The following is a 23,375-nucleotide window of genomic DNA, read 5'->3' as shown; positions in this document are numbered from 1 at the left end:
CAGTTAAGAGCATCTTGCTGCGACCCCTGGAAGTAAACTAATAATTAGAATTCCTTTTAGGATTTCCGAATGTGGTTGGATGCATTGATGGCACACATATTCCCATCATTGCACCTTCCGAAAATGAAGCTGACTATGTCAACAGGAGGTCCATCCACAGTATTAATGTGCAGGTACACTGACAGCCTACTGTTTCTAATGGTCAAAGACTACATCACAATACTATAACATGTCTCATTCTTTGCATTGCCAAGATCATATGTGATGCTGCACATCTCATTACAAATGTGGAGGCCAAGTGGCCCGGTTCTGTTCATGACTCACAAATGTATCGTGAGTCAACCCTGAGCAACAGACTGGAAAGTGGTAAGTAAATGCATGTATTTCAATGTATGCACTACACACTTACTGGGGAACTTCTATGCAGCTCTAAAGCAATGTGAACTTTCTTACAGGAGAGATTGATGGCTTTCTGCTGGGAGATAGGGGTTACCCATGCCAACCAACACTAATTACCCCTTACCCAGAACCTGAACCAGGCCCCCAGCGCCGCTTCAATGTGGCACACTGCAGGACGAGAGCCCGGGTGGAGATGACCATAGCTGAAACTAACGTTGAAAGCACGTTTCCAGTGCCTACGTCACCTCAGGGTAACCCCTGAAAGGGCCTGCGACATTATTGTGGCATGTGTTGTTCTCCATAATATTGCCATAATTAGAGGGGAGCAACACCCTGCCCTACAAATACAAGACCCAGAGGAAGACCCCATCAACCCGGCAGATTTCCAGGATGGAAGGGTAGTCCGGGATATGATATGCCGAAATGTCTTCACAGATTAATACACATTATATCCACCACCACAACCAACCACAAAATAAAATAAATGAATAAACACAAAATCACAGCAATTTATATGGTGTTCTTTATTTCCTACACATTAAAAAAAAAAAAAAAAAAAAAAAAAGATTTTTATATATTTTCAATACTTAGAATTCATCTGTGACCATGCACTTACCTCTAGCTTTAGTTTCAGAATCTCGATTTCCAGATCTGCCTTTTGGATCTGGCGGTCCAAGTATACTAGTTCTTTGCTGTTTTTTTCTATCTTTTTAATAAGAAGAAGCCTATATAACTCCTTAACTGGCAACTGAAAATACAGTAGATTACAGTTACATAATGTAGTTCTAAAATTCTACAGAATTAAATGGTGGCATTTACTGAAAATCACTGAACTGTGTTCATCTGTGCACCAGAAGTTGATGGACCATCCTCTTGCTGTTCTTCCACACTCTGGGGAGAGATAAAATACCTGTTTATACTTAGATTTAAACTTAGATTCTATAGGCTACTCCACATAAAAAAGGTGAATAAATGTGAATGTGTAGATTGTTTGATAGACACATAATATTACCATTACCTCTCTGTGGCAGCAGAAACTGTTTCTTCATCCCCATCATCCTGTGAAGATGAGCATTTGAGTACACTTTATAACACTATTTGTCATAATTTCTGGTGTATTGAGTAGGCTACTTACAACTGCCTGTGGTTCTGTTGGGACAGGAGGCTCCAAAAGACAGATTTTACCGTCAGAATCTGTTGGGACCAATGAAAAACCCACCCCAAAGTAAAATAAATGGAAATATCACAAATAGCCTATATAAAAACACAACACATAGGTAGACCTCTTACATTTTATGAAGGCACTTAAATCTTCTGGAGTGACTGGCTCTGATGAAGTCCCTCCAGGAATTCCCTCAGCCATTGGCCTTCCAGCATTCAGGCTCAGGGCCATCTCCTCTGCATTTGTCAGAGGTGGTGGTGCAGGTCCTCCCCCCGTTTTGCGAGCCTCTGCCTTCTTTCTGTTGGCTGAGTAGTCAAATGAGAATGAACATTTAGACCTATGTCAAAAATGCTGCTGCACTGCTAGACACTGGATGCTATTTAGTTATTTATATGTCAAATGTTTGTAAAGTCAGGTAGACTACAACCATGATATGCTCAAGCCTTACCTGATTGAACTATGTTTTTATATTTCATTTTCAGCTGCTGCCATGTTCTTTTAATACCTGCAGGATTGCACCTACATGAAAATTAAAATTAGGTTGAATAACATACTGTTCTTCCAGTTTCACCTCTGATATTATAACAGTTGGGCTAGTCACTTATATTACTAACTACAAATGACATCTTCAACAGTGTAATTAGATTAATGTAATAATTACTATCTCTAGAAAGTATTGGTCTACTTATTACTAATTACTTTCTAAATCCCATATCAACCTCAACCACTTGAACAATACAAGGAGAGACAAGAAACTGCACTTTTAATGCTTTCAAATAAACATTATACAATTGCATGAATTATTCTTGAAAAAAATATATCTTTTAAAATTTGATGTTAAATCCACTATTGTTTTATACAGAATTGCTTTAAAGTCTATGCAGCATTTAATGCAATTACATCAGATTTTACTTTAAATTACGGAGTAATCCCTTTAATTAAATTACAGTTTTTAGATTACATAGAAATTAATTACACACAACACTGTATAACAGTAATTCAAATGTAAACTTACGCATTGACTCGAGCAGCTATTTTCTCCCAAGCTAACTCTCTGTCCTTCGCCGCTGCAGCTGTGTTGCTTTTTTTTTTAAATATATGTTCGTACTCTCCATATGCTTGCATAAGCAGATCCAGTTCTGCTGGTGAAAAATATGCAGACCTCTTTTTGTCTGGCGCTGTTGCCATGGTGACTCATAATATCTGCGCTCCATTGATAATGGCTTTTTATAGTTGTGGTGCACGAGCTTAGCTCAGAGTCAGTCAACTCAGAGTTGATTAAACTAACTCATTTCAGTTGTTCTGAAACCGAAAACTCCCATCTCAGGGTAAGTCAACTCAGAGTTCAAGTTTTAACTCAGAGTTGGTTGAACCTCCTTATTGAAAAAGGCCCCAGGCCTTGATCGCTATCAGACACAGCATGTGTCTTTGTCTGTGTCTTTGGGAACAAATGTTCATTGGAGAAGGAGGGGGTTGAAAACAGTATAGCAAATCTGTTACGAAGCATAGGAGTCATTCAGATCCAAGTGCAGCTTGTCTTTATTAAACAGAGTAGTCACCAGGCAAGGGTCATACACCAGCAAACACAGCAGAGAAGATTAGGCAAAATCGTGGTCAATTTACAGGCAGGATATCAGGGGCCTGTTTCAGAGAGGAGGTTCAACCAACTCTGAGTTAAAACTTGAACTCTGAGTTGACTTACCCTGAGATGGGAAACTCTGAGTTTTCGGTTACAGAACAGCTGAAATTAGTTAGTTCAATCAACTCTGAGTTGACCTACTCTGAGTTAAGCGCGTGCACCACAACTATAAAAAGCCATTATCAATGGAGTGCAGATATTATGAGTCACCATGGCAACAGCGCCAGACAAAAAGAGGTCTGCATTTTCTCACCTTTACATTTTAATTAGTTATACAGTGTTGGGTGTAATTAATTACCAAGTAATCTAAATACTGTAATTTAATTAAAGGGATTACTCTTAATTCTTCTGTAATTTAAAGTAAAATCTGATGTAATTGCATTAGACTATAGAACAATTCTGTATATTTAACATACATTTTTAAAAGGTATATTTTTTATGTAACCTTCTCCCTCTACACACTTTGGTCAGTTCAAGAATAATTCATGCAATTGTATATTGTTTATTTGAAAGCATTAAAAGTGCAGTTTCTTGTCTCTCCTTGTATTGTTGAAATGGTTGAGGTTGATATGGGATTTAGTAATTAGTAATAAGTAGACATTAATCTAATTACACTGTTGAAGATGTCATTTGTAGTTAGTAATACAAGTAACTTACCCAACTGTTATAATATCAGAGGTGAAAGAACAGTATGTTATTCAACCTAATTTTAATTTTTATGTAGGTGCAATCCTGCAGGTATTAAAAGAACATGGCAGCAGCTGAAAATTAAATATGAAAACATAATTCAATCAAGTAAGGCTTGAGCATATCATGGGTGTAGGCTACCTGACTTTACATTTGACATAAATAACTAAATAGCATCCAGTGTCTAGCAGTGCAGCAGCATTTTTGGCTGAGGGAATTCCTGGAGGGACTTCAGAGCCAGTCACTCCCAAAGGTCCAAGGGCCTTCATAAAATGTAAGAGGTGTGCTATTTTTTATATAGGCTATTTTTGATATTTCCATTTATTTTACTTTGGGTTGGGTTATTTTTTTTGTTGGTCCCAACAGATTCTGATGGTAATATCTGTCTGTTGGAGCCTCCTGTCCCAACAGAACCCCAGGCAGTTGTAAGTAACCTACTCAATACACCATTATGACAAATAGTGTTATAAAGTGTAGGCTATACTCGACCAAATGTTCATCTTCACAGGACGGTGGGGATAAATAGTTTCTGCTGCCACAGAGAGGCTACAGTGTCTACACATCAAACAATCTACACATTCAGATTTTTTCACATATTTATGTGGAGTAGCCTATAGAATCAAAGTTTAAATCTAAGTATAAATGGGTATTCTTATCTCTCCCCCTGCCCCAAGAGTGTGGAAGAACAGCAGGAGGACGGTCCATCAACTTCTGCTGCACAGATCAACACAGTTCAGTGATTCTCAGTAAATGCCAGTTGAATTCTGTAGAATTTGTTTACAACTACATTATGTAACTCTAATCTACTACTGTATTTTCAATTGCCAGGTAAGGAGTTATATAGACTTCATCTTATTAAAAAATATATATATATACAAAAAAAAAAACTCTTAATAAAAGATTAATTTTATTAATAAAAATGTACTGAAAGAATGAATGAGGTGTTTAAACACTACTTCCTCTTTAAAAAAGGGGAGGAGACCAATAGAAACTCTGGGTTTACCGAAGAAAACCTGCTCCCGACCAGGTTAGGTTCACAGAGTAAGTTACCATAGTAACTGACTCTGAGTATAAGTTACCTCTCTTTCAGAAACGGGCTTGACTTACTCTGCTTTCTCAGGTTTAACATACCTCCCATTCTGAAACAGAAAACTCAGAGTTTCCCTCATTTCAGGGTTAACATACTCACCCCTGGTTTCACAGACAGGGCTTAAGACTAGTCCTAGACTAAAATGTAAGTCTGAGCTGTTTCCACTGAAATAAACTTGCACTGACTGATCTTAAAAATATATCAGTGCCTTTTTAGTTTCAAGATGCACATCGGTAATGTTTTTTTTCTAAGCATGTTTATAAAAATTACTTAAATGTCCTAATTGATCTATGGTCTAATCCTGGCTTAGTCTAAGCCCTGTCTGTGAAACCGGGCCTCAGAGTTTTCACTTAACCTCCTTTCTGAAACAGGCCCCAGGGCAGGCAGCAGACAAACAAACAAACAAACAAACAAACAAACAAACAGGATACAGGAACCAGGCAGAAGATCAGGAACAGACAAGGTCACAGCAGGCAGGTAAACACATAGAAAAACTGTGGAAATGTTCGCAGCAGCAAAACAAGACTTAGCCCAGAGTGTTGTGCGAGTGTGGCTTAAGTGAGTGTTTGAACATGAGATGCAGGTGTGTGTAATCAGCGCAGTGCATGTGTATGATGTAATCAGTCCAGGGAGATGCATGATGGAAAATGGAGTCCGTAATCACCCAGAGAGTTAGTGGCTAATCTTGACATATCACTTGGTTCATTTCAAATGTCTTGGATTACTTTCAATCCTACACTAATAAAACCTTCCTTTACATGTTTCCTTTAGAAATTATACTAAGTAAAGACAATGGGCTTTAATCCGTTAAAATTGCTAACTTTAAGATGAAGAATGTTTCTCTTGCAGGCTATTAAGAAGACAGAAACGTGTGGACAGAGACATGCTGCTACAAGGTACTACACTGCCCAAACAATTATATTTGGCAAAGGAGTTACTTCCTGAAGCACGCACCCTTCCAGCTGCTCCTGCACAGCATGGGCATGAGGCCATGGTATTTGAGGAGCCAGAAAATCAGGAGGGAGAGGCCTTCATACGCAAGCGAAAGTCCAAAAGGTGCCCACTGCCCACCCCTCCTCCTGTATCTTCCTCTTCCTCTTCATTTCCCATATACCCACCAGCACCACACTTTGCATCCTCCACTCTTGGGTCCTACCCCCCCATTTCCAGCTACCCAACAGGTCTACCAGTGCCTCAGTCTACCCAGTTTATGCCACCTTCGCAATTCCAGCCATCTTCCCAATTACAGCCCCCTGCCCAATTACAGCCCCCTCCCCAATTACAGCCACCTTCCCAATTACAGCCCCCTCCCCAATTCCAGCCACCTTCCCAATTACAGCCCCCTCCCCAATTACAGCCACCTTCCCAATTCCAGCCCCCTGATAACCTGCCAACACAAACTCAGCCCAGGCAGCGCACCTGGAGAAGGCAAAAAGCTGCCCAAGAGGATGAAGAGCAAGTGGCTAGGGGTGAACCACCACGGAAACGACTAGCAAAGGATATATATCACTATATCTGCAAGCAGTGTGGGCTGGCAAAAAATAAGACAACTGGCCACACTCAGCTGAAGGGCCGGTGGTATTGTCCAGCCTCAGGCCTCTCTATTGAGCAGTGGAGGGAGAATGTACAGGGAGGACCTTGATTTTTTTTTTTTTTTTCAGGTAGCTTATATAAATACCTGTGCCTGGCACGTTCAGTCATCTTAGGTGATCCAAGATGGTTGGCTGGCAGTTTGACTGAATTGAATTTCTTTAACCCCCCAACTATAACGTCATCATACTAAAAATAGCTGCGGAAAAAGACCACCGGCAGGCGAGTGGCTGAGTGGTTAAGGCGATGGACTGCTAATCTGTTGTGCTCTGCGCGCTTATGGGCTCGAGTCCCATCCTTGGTGTTTAGTTTCACAGAGAGCCTAGTGAACAGGTCAACCGCAGGGGGGCCGCTCATGGCGAGCTTTAGCTGAATTGCGTTTTAACCCTCTGAGGTCGACAAACGCGTCCGCGCGTTTTGCTGGATTTTTTTCAGTTCAGTTCAAAAGAAATTAATTTTGCTCTGTTGACTTTGATATTACAAGCAAGTTTCACACATCAATCGATTCTGTTAAATGTGTATTATTTTTGTGTATACTCACAATAAAAACAAACTGTTGTGCTTTTTGCCAAATAAAGAAAAATAAACGTGATGCGAGTTCTGCCTTCTCTCTGTCAGTGAAGACCATTCTGAAACGCGTCCGAAAATGAACAATAACTCAGCGAATACTGAGTCAAACAGGCATACAGTCACACAGGCATGAAGCTTGAATTCTCTTCTTTAAAATGAGGTAATTTATATAAAAAACAAATATTCTCATCTTGTGAAATCTGTATTAAAAGAGAGCGATTCCAGTCGAGCTAATTAGAGCTCATTCAAAGGTAATGTGACTCCGCCCACGGAGAGCGCGCGCTATTCAAACGCAAATTACTGAGGCAAACCTGTGAACGCCCCCATATCAGCTCGAGGAAACACAAGTTTAATCATATCATTGTAGCCTACGTGTTTACATCATCTGGCAGCGCTGTGAGGAATAATAATAACGGAAAATCTACCTCAGAGTGCGGGTATTGCAGGAGAGAGGATCCGAATATGTAGTAAGTTTTTTTTCCTTCTCAAGTTAATCGCGTTTCTGTGAATGAATGAACGGCAGCTGCAGAGATGCGCGCTGTTTATCACAGCTCGCAAAAAGACAGTTTAAATTTAATTTGCGTCTCTGTGTGAATGAATGATGATGTTTTAGCAAACTGTATTGCTATACTGAGTTGAGTAAAAATCGACAGAAATATGTTGAAATAAAATGTAGGCTATTTGTATAAGCAACGTATTAAACTGAAAATTAACATTTATATGCCCTAATATTTCATAAAAACAACGTTACAGTCAGGCGTTTCTGTTTATGAATGAATGTTTCGGTTTTAGCAAACTGTATTGCTATACTGAGTAAAAATCGACTGAAATATGTTGAAATAAAATGTATTTGTATAAGCAACGTATTAAACTGCAAATTAACATTTATATTTCTTATAATAAAAATGAAAGACCTATGTTACAGACATATGAAAGACAACATTTCGTTGATTAGTTTTGGATAGATTATACATTTTTACTGTAAAATATCTGCCAACTCAAATAAGCTTTTGTTTGCCAATATTTGCTCATGTTAAATATAGTATGTTTTGTCAAAAATAAAGTAATCAAATAATCAATCAAATCCTTAACTTTGAAATATGTATGATAAAATGTATACTTTAGTTTTTACAAAGAAAGATTACACTTGAATTGTTGTTGTAATTGTAACCTTTTTAATAAAAAAATATATTTACAAGGTAGATGTAAACAAACTATTAAAAGGTAAATATAAGCCTTTTCTTTAAATAATTTTTATTGTGTTTTATTAGTGACAAATTTGGGGAGAGGATAAATATTCCAAAACTGAAAATACAGTATGAGAATTAACTGCACAATTACTAGACATGTTTTCCTTGGATATTATAGGCCAAATTGCAAGCACAATATGTGGAAAAATAAAAAAGAATTGAGATGCTTCCAACTGTTGCTCTTGCATTCTTGTGGCTCAGTGACTCACCTGAATGAATGGCTAATTAAGTATGCAGGCCCCATTGTCTCCTAAGGTGTGAACCACTAAATATGCATGATCTGTGACGCCCACTCCGCATATTGCCTTTCCAAACAGAAAGTGCTTTGCAAAATTCAAATCAATGTATTGTGTTATGTGAATGATTAGGCAGGATGATTTTCACATCATTTTGAAGAAAAAACACTAGGCAATGACATCTATTAGACAAAAGTCTTATTGGCACATATTTAGTATGTGTTTTATGGCCTTATTTCAGAAACTTTAGTTTTTAGTTTTTTCAATAACCACGCATAAACATTATTCTCTCAAAAATGCAGACATGTACATTCTTGTTGCTCACATATTATGGTAGCCCTGTTTGTGCTAAATAGTGTGTAATTTTTTTTTGCCATTAATATGTTTATAAGCAACTGAAAAAAGCACAAATGTCAGGGCATGTCAGAACATCTCAAGGACCCCAAAAACACCTTAGACCCCAGAGGGTTAATGATAGCTGCAGAAAAAGCTCATGTTCATTTCTGAAAACATATTTGAGGTCAGGATCAATACAAGAAGCTCCCTGGTGCATGGCTATGACCATCAGAAATACAAAAACACGTTCTAAGGGAGGTCCAAATCCTGGATACACCAGCCTTCTTCAAACTCATGCTTTCGCCAGCACAGCGAAAGCAGCACGCAACAGAAGCAAAAGCACAGTTCTTTTTTTCAACAAGTCACGAAGCCTTCTAAGAGACCGGCAAAAATTGCCAAGGCTGACTGTATTTCAAGTCATCCCAGCGGGGTATTGGGTAAAGTTTTCAACCAGCAAAGATCACGTCTCGGATGAGCCTCATAGACTACGATATTGCCTCTGCGAAAGAATGCCGGCGAAGGTAGCGACGTCTCCCGTGCTTTTATCTGGACATGGAACGACAGGGTGGTATCCAGCTTTAAACTGCCATGTAATCAGCCTTTTGGCACTGACGGCTGCATGGTGAGTCTACGAAACAGGCGAGTGATATGCACATAAAGGTTTATTCATTGTTCTCTCTTCACTCAAAGAACAAAAAGTGCGCTGCTTTCGTAATTTTGGGGGGAGAGACTTATGGGTATCCTGGTAGCAAAGGGGGGGAGTTATAACGCTCAATCTCCAAGAACATATTTGAGTTCGGGATCGATTCGACGAGCCCCCTACGAGGTTGGGTAGGATAATGAAGAGTGCAAGGACACTGCAAACATATTCTGAGAGAGGTCCAATGCAAGCTATGCTGCCATTTTCATGACCCAGGCGTTCTCTCTAGGTTCTTTCCAACAATGCAGAAGCAGCACACAAAAGAAACATAAGCACATCTCCCTCTATCAACACGGTTGTGAGTCTCCTAACCCATATAACCCAACGCTCCTTGCAGGTCAGTCGAAGGGTTACCTATCTCATCAGCCCAACCTTTTACAACACATTGTGGTGAACTTTATCTCCGTCATGTTAATGAGAGCGGTTGAAAAGCACCAAAATACCGCTTCTGACAGTTGAAGCGGCGTGACGAGGTGGCCGAGTGGTTAAGGCGATGGACTGCTAATCCATTGTGATCTGCACGCGTGGGTTCGAATCCCATCCTCGTCGTTTGATGTCTTTAGTGTTTCGAGAGAGCCAAGTGCGCATGGCAAAGCCGTTCAAAGTACCTCGCTGCCAACTTTAACGACATCATCCTTAAAATAGCTGCAGAAACACACCGCAGCCCAGCTTCGGGCAGACGTGCAGGCGAGTGGTTAAGGCGATGGACTGCTAATCCATTGTGCTCTGCACGCGTGGGTTCGAATCCCATCCTCGTCGTTTGATGTATTTAGCGTTCAAGAGAGCCAAGTGCGCCTGCCAAAGCACTTTGCAGCCAACTATAACGTCATCATACTAAAAATAGCTGCGGAAAAAGACCACCGGCAGGCAAGTGGCTGAGTGGTTAAGGCGATGGACTGCTAATCCGTTGTGCTCTGCGCGCTTATGGGCTCGAGTCCCATCCTTGGTGTTTAGTTTCACAGAGAGCCTAGTGAACAGGTCAACCGCAGGGGTGCCGCTCATGGCGAGCTTTAGCTGAATTGCGTTTTAATGATAGCTGCAGAAAAAGCTCATGTTCATTTCTGAAAACATTGTTGAGGTCAGGATCAATACAAGAAGCCCCCTGGTGCATGGCTATGACCATCAGAAATACAAAAACACGTTCTAAGGGAGGTCCAAATCCTGGATACACCAGCCTTCTTCAAGCTCATGCTTTCGCCAGCACAGCGAAAGCAGCACGCAACAGAAGCAAAAGCACAGTTCTTTTTTTCCAACAAGTCACGAAGCCTTCTAAGAGACCGGCAAAAATTGCCAAGGCTGACTGTATTTCAAGTCATCCCAGCGGGGTATTGGGTAAAGTTTTCAACCAGCAAAGATCACGTCTCGGATGAGCCTCATAGACTACGATATTGCCTCTGCGAAAGAATGCCGGCGAAGGTAGCGACGTCTCCCGTGCTTTTATCTGGACATGGAACGACAGGGTGGTATCAAGCTTTAAACTGCCATGTAATCAGCCTTTTGGCACTGATAGCTGCATGGTGAGTCTACGAAACAGGCGAGTGATATGCACAAAAAGGTTTATTCATTGTTCTCTCTTCACTCAAAGAACAAAAAGTGCGCTGCTTTCGTAATTTTGGGGGGAGAGACTTATGGGTATCCTGGTAGCAAAGGGGGGGGGAGTTATAACGCTCAATCTCCAAGAACATATTTGAGTTCGGGATCGATTCGACGAGCCCCCTACGAGGTTGGGTAGGATAATGAAGAGTGCAAGGACACTGCAAACATATTCTGAGAGAGGTCCAATGCAAGCTATGCTGCCATTTTCATGACCCAGGCGTTCTCTCTAGGTTCTTTCCAACAAAGCAGAAGCAGCACACAAAAGAAACATAAGCACATCTCCCTCTATCAACACGGTTGTGAGTCTCCTAACCCATAGAACCCAACGCTCCTTGCAGGTCAGTCGAAGGGTTACCTATCTCATCAGCCCAACCTTTTACAACACATTGTGGTGAACTTTATCTCCGTTGTAGCAACAATGACATCTGCTTTTCAAATTAAGTGAATCATGAGGGTGTCGAACACATCTTCTTTGTCCTTAGGAAGACGAGCTCTGGTTATTATTACTCCCTGCGGGGCAATTCACCAGCGCCGGTGTGACTGGTATCCCCCCAGCTCAGTATGAACCCCTAGTGACTTTATAGCCGCGTGACATTCCAGAGCACACACACACACACACACAAAACATCCTTTGGGTGCAACTCCATATAGAAATATGGCTCTCGAATGTATACCTTCCGATATGTATGTGTGATTAGTTTTGCTTTATAATAGAGGTGTGGTTTGCTAGAGTATAGTTTTGAATTCTAAATGTTCACTGAAAGAAGGTTCCTCAATAGTGTCTTGTAACCCGACCTCGACATGGTCATAAACTTTATGACTCCAAAGCTGCATCTTATCCAGTTCCTATGCAAGCCAACATTCCAACACATGGAACTTTTCATGGAACTTTTCAGAGAAAACTCTTCAAATGTTTGATACGTATTCCTTTGTTTCCCAGGTGTCTTCACTTGCCATAACGGAAACACTGACAATTTTATTGTGTGTTTAATCAAACTTTATTTGTGTGTAATTATGCATATAAATGTAACGTTATGTTTCCCTTATATTTACCTGTCATAATTGGTATCTGTCTGACCGTCCTGTTTTAATTCAACCAGTCACACATAGGAGATTACAGTAAAATGTATTGTTCTGTGTACAATCTTAAGAGGAAATATGAATTATTTCTCTCATAAGACATATGGTAAAGGTAGGCGTGTCTTCTCCACACAAAGAAACTCTTTCCTGCCTCAGATCAGAAGATCTGATTCGCTGTTGCCACGGAAAAGGGGACGTGGGACACTGCTCACGGGACACTGATAAAAGTCCAAACTTTCAAGTCTCTCTCTCTCTCAACTCTCAACTTGCTCCCGCTCTGACCTTCTTCTCCCCGGCGCAGCGCTTCTCCAAGGAACATCTGAAGGAGGCCCTGGCCTTCTCTATCGAACGAACACATGTTCGAGTCGTAGCTGCGTCCTTTGCAACCAAGATTTGCAACCTCTCCCTGCCCGGGAGATGAATCTGAACTTTCTCGGTAACGTTAAATTCAAGTGAGCCTTTACATCGTCTTTTGCGAAACGACCCAGAAGACGAATCTAGACGCAAACCAGCCGGGCACGCGCACGCTCGCGTCCCTTCTCCAGCATCACACTGAAAGAGTACAACATCTCGCAAGTATCTCTCTCTCTAACAGCTGATTCCTGGTGTCTAGCTCGTAGGTCTGTGAATTAAGTTACCCTCTATCTCTTATCTCTTTATTTCTTTCTTGCTTTCTTTCTTTCATGTCATTCATTCCGATCACGTCATGTTTGTTTAAATGTTTGTTTGTTTTATTGTTTGCATTTTACGTACGTTTATATTTGTAGCTTATAATCTCTAGCGTGTGCCATTTTATTAATAAACCCATTTATACTTTTAACTGTCTCTGTGTTGGAAAACCCACTTTTTATGAAGTCAATGAAATTAAAAGATCTATAAAGCTACATGCTCTATATTATAGACTACTTTGAGTAGTTTAATGTATAAACCCAAAAGTTTTATGTTCGTGGCCAGAAGATAAACTTTCTTGGAGTTGTAAACAGGGATACTCCTTCTTGACTGTGATAGTCTTACATTTATTCGCTGGACGAATAATTGATGACGAGACCAGTTACAGAACGAGGTATTTCCGAAAATTGATAAAGTAATGTATATGCGATTTATGAATTATGACCATGAGTTATGATTAGTAATATTTACCAAATTCCCTATATTCTTGAGCTAATTCGCATTGACCCAGAGTCGTTTACGTTACACCGTCATGTTAATGAGAGTGAAAAGCACCAAAATACCGCTTCCGACAGCTGAAGCGGCGTGACGAGGTGGCCGAGTGGTTAAGGCGATGGACTGCTAATCCATTGTGCTCTGCACGCGTGGGTTCGAATCCCATCCTCGTCGTTTGATGTCTTTAGTGTTTCGAGAGAGCCAAGTGCGCATGGCAAAGCCGTTCAAAGTACCTCGCTGCCAACTTTAACGACATCATCCTTAAAATAGCTGCAGAAACACACCGCAGCCCAGCTTCGGGCAGACGTGCAGGCGAGTGACGAGGTGGCCGTACCCTCCAGCGATTAGACAGCCTAACTATTCCTAACCATTTGTTACAAGTCCTAACACAATCTACATAAGTCCTAACAATTCCTAACGCAGTCCTAACAATTCCTAACATAAGTCCTAACGGCCAAAATTACGTCCTAACAGTTCCGAACAGCACTCAATGGGGCAAAACAGCCGTTGGCTGGACGGGGCAAAAAAATCATTGGCCGAAACATAGTCACGTGACTACCGTCATAAACAGCGACAGCGCGGGAAGGATTCGTCACCCAACCCATCACTACGTGAGACGGTTATTGTATTTTGATGCAGGCTTGTACAGTTTAATCAAAATATAACGTGAAAAGGAAGCAGTTTCGAGACGATTTTGTGTTTTAATGCAGGTGAGTACAGTTTAATTAACATATAACATGAAAGAGAAGCAGTACGTGACGTATTTTCGTTTGGTTGCACACGTTTAATTTAGCTAACTTATCTTTATTATTAATTCGGTGTTTTAATACTTATGTAGAGTTCAGAGGCCATGTTTGGATATAGTGATATAAATCGCGGTGGCCATTCATATTGCAAAAGCGTAGCCGGACTGCCTTAAGATAACAGTATATAGAAAATAAATGATGACGATAATTCCTATGATGATAATAATTCCTATGATGATTAATGTTAAAATACAGAGTGGTGACTTGTTTTGTATTAACCATAGACTGTATAAATAAAATAGTAAGAAAAAGCATAATAAATTTAGTAATTAATATGTTATAATTTCTACATAATTAACTGGGTTTTTTTTTACACTCTGTTATTTACTGTTTTCAATTTATTAATTTGAATTTAGTGTAACTTTATCATTCATTCTATTTGCCATAGTTTAAAAATTGTCTTTTAACATGAATAAATTAACAAACTTATACGTAATTTGACAACCATCCATGTAAATAATAAAAAATAATCCATGTGTCAAATCTCTCTTCTGCATAAAAATTGTCTTTAAAAAAAAAGTTTGCCCCTAACCCTTTTCTTTAAATTTCACTTAATTTGTATCTCTCTCAAGTTGTTCGACTTCACCTCCTGATCCTTACAGCTACTTCAGACAGCGGATGTTTCTGTGGGCCCCAATGAGAATGTGGGGTATTCCTTTGAAGTGCACACAGTGCAATAGGAAGATGCACCATTCAGGAATATACACTAAAGTGAGGGAAGTCATTGATGTTGATTCTAGATATTACCTGGTTGGAGTAGACTACCCTCGCTGCAGCAAGTGCATGATTCCTGTCTGCCCTTGGAGTTCGGAGATCCTCAAACAACTGGATCCCTCCCACAGAAACAAATTCCCCGCTGTTCTCACCACTCAGCTTGCACTTGACAGGAAGTGTGTGACTTTGTTGAAGCCTAGAACTGCAGGGAACAGCTCCAGTTTCTTGCAGCAGGCGCTTGAAGAAGTTCACAGCGAGGAGTGGGCAAGACAGACCATAGATTATCTAACAGACTGTGAATTACACAAAAAGAGATGTGCCTTGACACAAGCTGAGATAGTTTATCAGCAACCACCGCCTTTTTGCCCCCTACCTCTGGCACAGTGGTTTGAGACGGTTCATGCCAATGAGATCCTGAGTCACCTTGATGAGCTGAAGGGTGTCGTAACCTCAACATATGGTAGCATCCTGAAGCTTGATTCTACCAAGAAGGTAAATGTATATAAAAAGAGGCAAATGCATGTTAACTTCAACTTGATGTTCAGTGATTTTACCTGATTGTAATGTTTGTGTATTTATATAGATAACTAAAAAGCTTGCTGGTGGCATTGCGGACACTGCTACATGGATGACCAATGTTGGTAATGAGTTGGGCCAAGTCCTGAACTGTGTCCTAACCACTGGTGAGGGAGCTGGCATAGATGACTTGTGTCAGGGCATCGTAAAACGATACAAGGATGCTGGGGAGCCAGAGCTGTGATTTACGTTGACCGGTACTGCTGCAGCGAGACAGGTTGGTTCTAAAATTAAAATGAGTGAAAAATACAATTATATTATTTATTATATTTGTTTAATGATGCAAATGTAAATCTGAGAAAATGTGTAAATTCACTCCTTGTGTCTTATTGGTGTAGGCGTGACTCCAGTTCTTACCTGGTTTCGACCATGGAAGATCACAGTGCGACTTGATGTTTTCCACTTCATGCGGCGGTTCACTGCTGGCCTTACAACGGAGCACCATCCACTGTATGGCACTTTCTGCTCCAAGTTGTCCAGCTGTATATTTGAATGGGACAAGGAGGACATCTCTCGTCTTAAAGAGGCAAAAAAGACCATGCTTTTAAAAAAACATGGGGGCCATATTTCAACAGAGGCCCAAATCATGTCAAGCATCACCTCCAGTGAGCTGGCCAAGCACTGCAGGAGGAGGACACGCGGAGTTGAAGAAACTCGTGACTTGATACAAGGAGTGCTGGACTCTATGTGGGAACTGACCGACACCACTGGTTTGCGTTTCGTCAATCCAGAGAGCATGACACGTGTGTGGGAGGTACAGCAGAAACACTTACCTTGCATCCAAGATCCACCCGGTGTTCAACTGTACACAAAACTGGGCTCCGGTTTACAGAAGGGTGACAAGGTTCTGGATGTACTGAGGTGTGGCAGAGGGTCCTCTTCTCTGGAAAGCTTCCATCGCCACCAGTGCACTTTTATTCCAGGTAAATAGAAATTATGAGACAATATCATGCGTATATTTAAATTGTGTTGTCACAATACTGGAATTTCTAACTTCGAAACAACACTTTGAAAAACATTAATTGCGGTTTTCAATGGTAAACATTTCCAAAGGGAAACATTGCCACAAAATTAAAGACATAAAATTGGAACAGAATTTTTTTTTTTCTTAGGCTTGGTAGTTCTGCGTGGGGGTTTATATTATAGTATTTTAATCATGTGAAACATTGTCTTTCAGGGTGGAGGTGTAATGCACTACATACTCAGATGTACATGCTTGAGGGTGCATCTAGACTTCTTCTCCCCCCCCTTAGCAGTCCCTTTTGCCCCGTCTGCACTTTGCAGCCAACTATAACGTCATCATACTAAAAATAGCTGCGGAAAAAGACCACCGGCAGGCGAGTGGCTGAGTGGTTAAGGCGATGGACTGCTAATCCATTGTGATCTGCACGCGTGGGTTCGAATCCCATCCTCGTCGTTTGATGTCTTTAGTGTTTCGAGAGAGCCAAGTGCGCATGGCAAAGCCGTTCAAAGTACCTCGCTGCCAACTTTAACGACATCATCCTTAAAATAGCTGCAGAAACACACCGCAGACGTGCAGGCGAGTGACGAGGTGGCCGAGTGGTTAAGGCGATGGACTGCTAATCCATTGTGCTCTGCACGCGTGGGTTCGAATCCCATCCTCGTCGTTTGATGTATTTAGCGTTCAAGAGAGCCAAGTGCACCTGCCAAAGCACTTTGCAGCCAACTATAACGTCATCATACTAAAAATAATACTGCGGAAAAAGACCACCGGCAGGCGAGTGGCTGAGTGGTTAAGGCGATGGACTGCTAATCCATTGTGCTCTGCACGTGTGGGTTCGGATCCCATCCTCGTCGTTTGATGTATTTAGCGTTCAAGAGAGCCAAGTGCGCCTGCCAAAGCACTTTGCAGCCAACTATAACGTCATCATACTAAAAATAGCTGCGGAAAAAGACCACTGGCAGGCGAGTGGTTAAGGCGATGGACTGCTAATCCGTTGTGCTCTGCGCGTTTATGGGCTCGAGTCCCATCCTTGGTGTTTAGTTTCACAGAGAGCCTAGTGAACAGGTCAGCCGCTCATGGCGAGCTTTAGCTGAATTGCGTTTTAATGATAGCTGCAGAAAAAGCTCATGTTCATTTCTGAAAACATTGTTGAGGTCAGGATCAATACAAGAAGCCCCCTGGTGCATGGCTATGACCATCAGAAATACAAAAACACGTTCTAAGGGAGGTCCAAATCCTGGATACACCAGCCTTCTTCAAGCTCATGCTTTCGCCAGCACAGCGAAAGCAGCACGCAACAGAAGCAAAAGCACAGTTCTTTTTTTCCAACAAGTCACGAAGCCTTCTAAGAGACCGGCAAAAATTGCCAAGGCTGACTGTATTTCAAGTCATCCCAGCGGGGTATTGGGTAAAGTTTTCAACCAGCAAAGATCACGTCTCGGATGAGCCTCATAGACTACGATATTGCCTCTGCGAAAGAATGCAGGCGAAGGTAGCGACGTCTCCCGTGCTTTTATCTGGACATGGAACGACAGGGTGGTATCAAGCTTTAAACTGCCATGTAATCAGCCTTTTGGCACTGACGGCTGCATGGTGAGTCTACGAAACAGGCGAGTGATATGCACAAAAAGGTTTATTCATTGTTCTCTCTTCACTCAAAGAACAAAAAGTGCGCTGCTTTCGTAATTTTGGGGGGAGAGACTTATGGGTATCCTGGTAGCAAAGGGGGGGAGTTATAACGCTCAATCTCCAAGAACATATTTGAGTTCGGGATCGATTCGACGAGCCCCCTACGAGGTTGGGTAGGATAATGAAGAGTGCAAGGACACTGCAAACATATTCTGAGAGAGGTCCAATGCAAGCTATGCTGCCATTTTCATGACCCAGGCGTTCTCTCTAGGTTCTTTACAACAATGCAGAAGCAGCACACAAAAGAAACATAAGCACATCTCCCTCTATCAACACGGTTGTGAGTCTCCTAACCCATAGAACCCAACGCTCCTTGCAGGTCAGTCGAAGGGTTACCTATCTCATCAGCCCAACCTTTTACAACACATTGTGGTGAACTTTATCTCCGTCATGTTAATGAGAGCGGTTGAAAAGCACCAAAATACCGCTTCCGACAGCTGAAGCGGCGTGACGCGCGAATGAGGCGTATTCGCGTCTACTGCGCCGCACTCTACGCTTCATTCGCGCCGCAGGAATTTTTTACGCGCATAACGCGTCTTTGCATTGACTTAACATTGAAATCACTCGCGCCTGACGCGCTATTCGCGTCCGGTGTGAACGCACCATGAGAGTATAGCAGTATAGCCTACTACACAAAATAATCAATAAATCATGTTGCTCTATCGTCAATTACCTTCAGGAAAGTTAACACATTCTACAGCTGACCACACATAAAAAAACTAGGCTAAGGCATGTGGTAGATTTTTCCCTAAACCTAACTATCTGGGTCTCATCTACAAATCGACGTCCCCACTCACTATCTGGGTCTTGTCCCCTAAACTAACTTACTTCCTAAACTAGCTTCCTGCGCAGGAATAAATCGACAAACAGACCTGCAAATGTCCTTTAAATGCTTTAATCACGGCCAGGAGATCTTCCCGAGCAGTTCTCAGGGAATCTCTCCCAAGAAGCAAGGCCGGAGGATCTCAGACAAAATTCACTGAGAATCCCACCGTAAAACACAGATACAACAGTTTTTATAGAATCGAGAAAACAAATAAGACTAACCTGTCACCTTCAATATGATTGGTTCAATTGGTTCAAAAGCCCCAACCTTTTTTCCTCTGTCACTGGCACAAGCAAACTCTGATTTTAATGATGACTTCATTTGTTAATCACAAGATTCTAACAGACTGTCTAGTTTAATTTCCCCTTTCTGTGTTATTTTTACACACACACGCACACAGTCAAAGTCACAAGTTTTCCCCAAAGAGTTTGGACACATTAAAAGCATATAAATGTTATTCCTGCAAGAAAAACAAATGTTAGTTGATTAATTAAAGTTGATTAATTAAAATCCATCACAGGCAACACTGAAAGACAAAAGCATGTGATGTCAGCACAATTTAAAACTGAGTGGGTTGTGTCACAACTAAATAAACGTACCTAAGGAAAAACCCAAAAGCCATAGCCACTGACATCAGCTGTCTGCTACACACACCAGTTTAAATAAGTCAGGCTATTCGCCATCCAACCAGAGGCCTTCAGGTGTTACAGCCACATGTGTAGCTCATTAGCAAAAAAGGTTTCTTTAAATCAGTTGCAGCTGATGAGGTTAGAGTTGCCTTTAAACCTCATGGGTAGAGAAACTGACTTATAAAAAGTGGTGTGTAGCAGGCAGCAGCACACAGTGTCAGTTTGGCCAGGATATACAGAAAAAGCAAGTGGTTCACTTAAGTTTTATGTTGGTTTGCAGGTGTAGTTTGCTAGCAGCTTGACTAGGTTTAGACACTGCCAACACATCAGTGGCTATGGATTTTGGGTTTTGCCTTAGGTAAGGTGCGGGATCATGGCAATTTACAAGCTGTTGGTTGCCATTAGTGCACTTTATGGTTTCAATTTATACATGCATTTTTAATACATGATTTTGTCTTAACAGTGTGACCTTGCTCCTGTATGTGTGAACAACTCTGAAATGTGATCATATTCCCAATGAATTAAAGTGTCTGCTTAAACACACGCCTGTTAGTCCTTAGCACATATATTTAGATTTCAACCCATTTATTCATGCAGAAGTTCTTCATATGGAGGGTCGTGATCGTTACTTCATGATAGCTGTTGACTCTTCTTCACTGGCAATGAACCTTCCTTTAAATCTGTTGGTAAGTCCTGCACAGCTTCACTAAAAACTAGGGGTCAGAAAACACCACTCTTGAGCTACAGTGGCTATTCAACACAATTTCTTTATTTCTTAGGACTGACCTGGCATGTTTTTACTTTTAGTAAATCTGATTAAAGTATTTCACTGAATAAAGAGTGAAAATTGTGTTTGAGCAGGCAAAACTAGTGATTTGTCTTTCAGATCTTTTTTCATACATTTTATTTTACTGGATATTTCAGGAGGATGAAGTGTTCAAATTCAACTTCAACCTGATTGTGACACACAAAGGAAAGGCAGTCACCTATGCTTTGAACAATACCTTTTCTCCCTCTCTCCCCTGGTCTCCCAGAGAGGTCACCTGTGAGGTCAACTACATGGAAGTAAGCTTTGTTGCATCTTATGTAAAATATGTGGAATTTGAAATGTTTACTAACTCTAGTTTCTCTGTAGGTGTCTGAGGAGTGATGTGGCCTGTCCAACTGGGACAACGAATGATGACTGGGATGCTGTGGTCAAAATAGTATGTTTGACCCAGTCTTCTGGGAAATGTGTGGAATTTGTCACCTGCAGTTGGATAACATGCATCAAATAAGTATATAGGCTAACTAGCAGTTTAAACAATGTGATGCCTCGGCCACTTCAGATTGGCAGGTGATGTTAGTGGCTGACATGCCTCCGGTCATCACAAGTGAAGGAGTTCCTGCTAGAACCAACCTGGTAGGCAAAAACTGTGGACCCAAAGAGACCGACAGCACCAGGGCTTTCTTCTCTTTTCCAATCAACAGCTGTGGATCCACAGTCAAGGTACTGCGGCTTACTAGTGTTTAAAATTGTCTTATATCTGGCAATATGAGCACCCAAATGTCATACTTGGTTTCTCCAGCTTGGCAAGGAATATGTGACGTATGAAAATGAGATTTTCTTCAGCAAGAAGTTACGTGATCCAGCTGAATTCTGTGACGATTTTGACAGGTAGGCTATATTTTAAACTCAACTATTTTGGCTATTACTCCTCCCTCAGCTTCTTACAACTATAAACCAATTCCTTCAAGCATCATATTTATTATGGAATACAAGATACTGATTCTTAATTTTGGCGAAAACATGTCCCACTAAGAAAAGTGCCAACATTTTCATGAATAAAAAGAATCAAGGTTATAATCAGGGGGTCCTTTGCACATATGTAAGGTTCTTTTATAGTTTTATTTTTAATTTTTATTAATTTAATGATTATTTGCTGGCCCATTGCCTACAAAATCAGTTGTCCTAGGATAGGAGATAGTCATTTCAACAAAAAAACAGTAGTAACAAGTAGTAATTGAATTGAATAATATATTTACCACATGAAATAGTACATTGTAATATGTTTTAAAAACTACAGTGAGCTTTACTATTTAATATTTCAATATTAACTATTTTGTGGTTGCTCACAATGTGTCCCACATATTCGTCACCACCATCAGATTTTTAAAAAAAGCAATAAAGTCAGGCAACTAAAAGGTCAACTACATTCCTGAGGACCCCATTTTCAAACCTTCAGCTCTACGGCATGCTTCAAGATCACTCAAGCTCCCTCTTAAGTTTGCTATTTTCTCTTAAACTTGTTCATATTTTTGGACACTGCTACTGTCGCCACCATAACATGTCAACACCGTCTCTTTTGTATTAAAAATATTAGATTAGATTATGACATAAATGTATACTTTTTAAAAAGAGGTCTGAAGTAGCTAACAATAGAGGGGAAACAAGACGGCTAATATTAACAACTCATGCATATCATGTGAAAGAGTAGGTTTTTGTCACCACCGTCAGGGGTCACCACCGTCAGGTTTTTGTGGATATCCTCACAGCTGTGGTTCGGCCTTGAGGCTGCGGCCGAACCACAGCCATGAGCCCATATTTATTGTGATCAACAATTATATTCTAGCCTCCGTTAAGGACTATTTGGAGGTTTTTGTGACCACCAGCATCTTTTGCAGCGATTTTTGTGCAAGCATATCAGTGAACACCCCTGACCACTCGGTGAGTTTCACGTCTTTGTAAACGAAAGTTTAATGCGTTTTAGGAAGGCTTGTTCAAGTGCACCTATGCAGCCATTGTGGAAGTGGGGGGGTGCTACCAAAGAAACCGAAAATTCTCGGGCCAGCAGCATGTGTCCAAATTTCTATCTTAACCGTTCTATTTCATCAGAAACGATCTGTAAACAGGGCTTTAAGTGTAAAATACCGAACTTGTCCTTTAAGGACTTGGTGTAACAAAACATTGCTACTTTTTTTTTTTTTTTTTTTTAAATAGATAAATGATGCAGAAACACTTATGGATGCTCGTGAGGCACTCAGAGGCATCAGGCATTCTTTCTCTGCTTGGGTGCCCTGGCTTCCTTCACACTCTAGACCAAAGACGAGCCCTTGTGGAGGAAGCAGCAAGGACCTACATCGAGGGCCGAACCCAAAAGGCTGTGGAACAGTAAGTAACAGATGACCTAAGTTTCCCCTTCCAAACCCAGTATCTTTTTTTTGATGGATGGGACACAGGACATCAGTGGTGTTGAGCAAGTGTCTATCTGCATACGTTATGTTGACACAGACCTGGAACCTAGAGAGGAGTTTGTTGGCCTTTATGAAGCTTCTTCTACAACTGGTGAGCAAATAGGCAAGATTGCTTCTGATGTTCTCCTCCGTCTAAACCTTCCCCTTTCCAGTCTGCGTGGTCAAACCTACGATGGAGTAGCAAACATGTCTGGGCATTTGTCAGGTGTACAAGCTCACATCCACAGAGAGCAACCACTTGCCACTTTTTTTGCAATTCTTTTGCAATGGATACATGAGCTGGGATGTTTGTTTGGCCAGTCAGGCAAGTTTAAAACCATTTTTAGAAGTCTGTGGCAAAATCTACATCTGGCTGCTATACAACACTGAAACCATTGTGTCCAACTAGATGGACAGTGCGTACACCAGCCATCAATTCTGTCCTCACCCAATATGAAG

The 23,375-nt window shown here is 41.1% G+C and overlaps 1 protein-coding gene across 1 annotated transcript; it reads right to left on the bottom strand.

The window, feature by feature from the left end:
- Window positions 1-942: 942 nt before the first annotated feature.
- On the bottom strand, window positions 943-2,375 carry LOC311081051 (uncharacterized protein). The gene is made up of 6 exons (XM_084111448.1): window positions 2,010-2,375; window positions 1,690-1,866; window positions 1,535-1,593; window positions 1,418-1,458; window positions 1,234-1,290; window positions 943-1,147 (listed from the first exon to the last, which is right to left on the bottom strand). Exons 1-5 carry the CDS (start codon window positions 2,035-2,037, stop codon window positions 1,239-1,241), a joined length of 357 nt encoding a protein of 118 aa, XP_083967574.1. The 5' UTR covers window positions 2,038-2,375; the 3' UTR covers window positions 943-1,147; window positions 1,234-1,238.
- Window positions 2,376-23,375: the final 21,000 nt, after the last annotated feature.

Source organism: Abramis brama (assembly GCF_963993115.1).
Source record: "Abramis brama genome assembly, chromosome: 4".
Taxonomy (NCBI): Eukaryota; Metazoa; Chordata; class Actinopteri; order Cypriniformes; family Leuciscidae; genus Abramis; species Abramis brama.
This window is presented reverse-complemented; position numbering and strand designations above follow the sequence as displayed.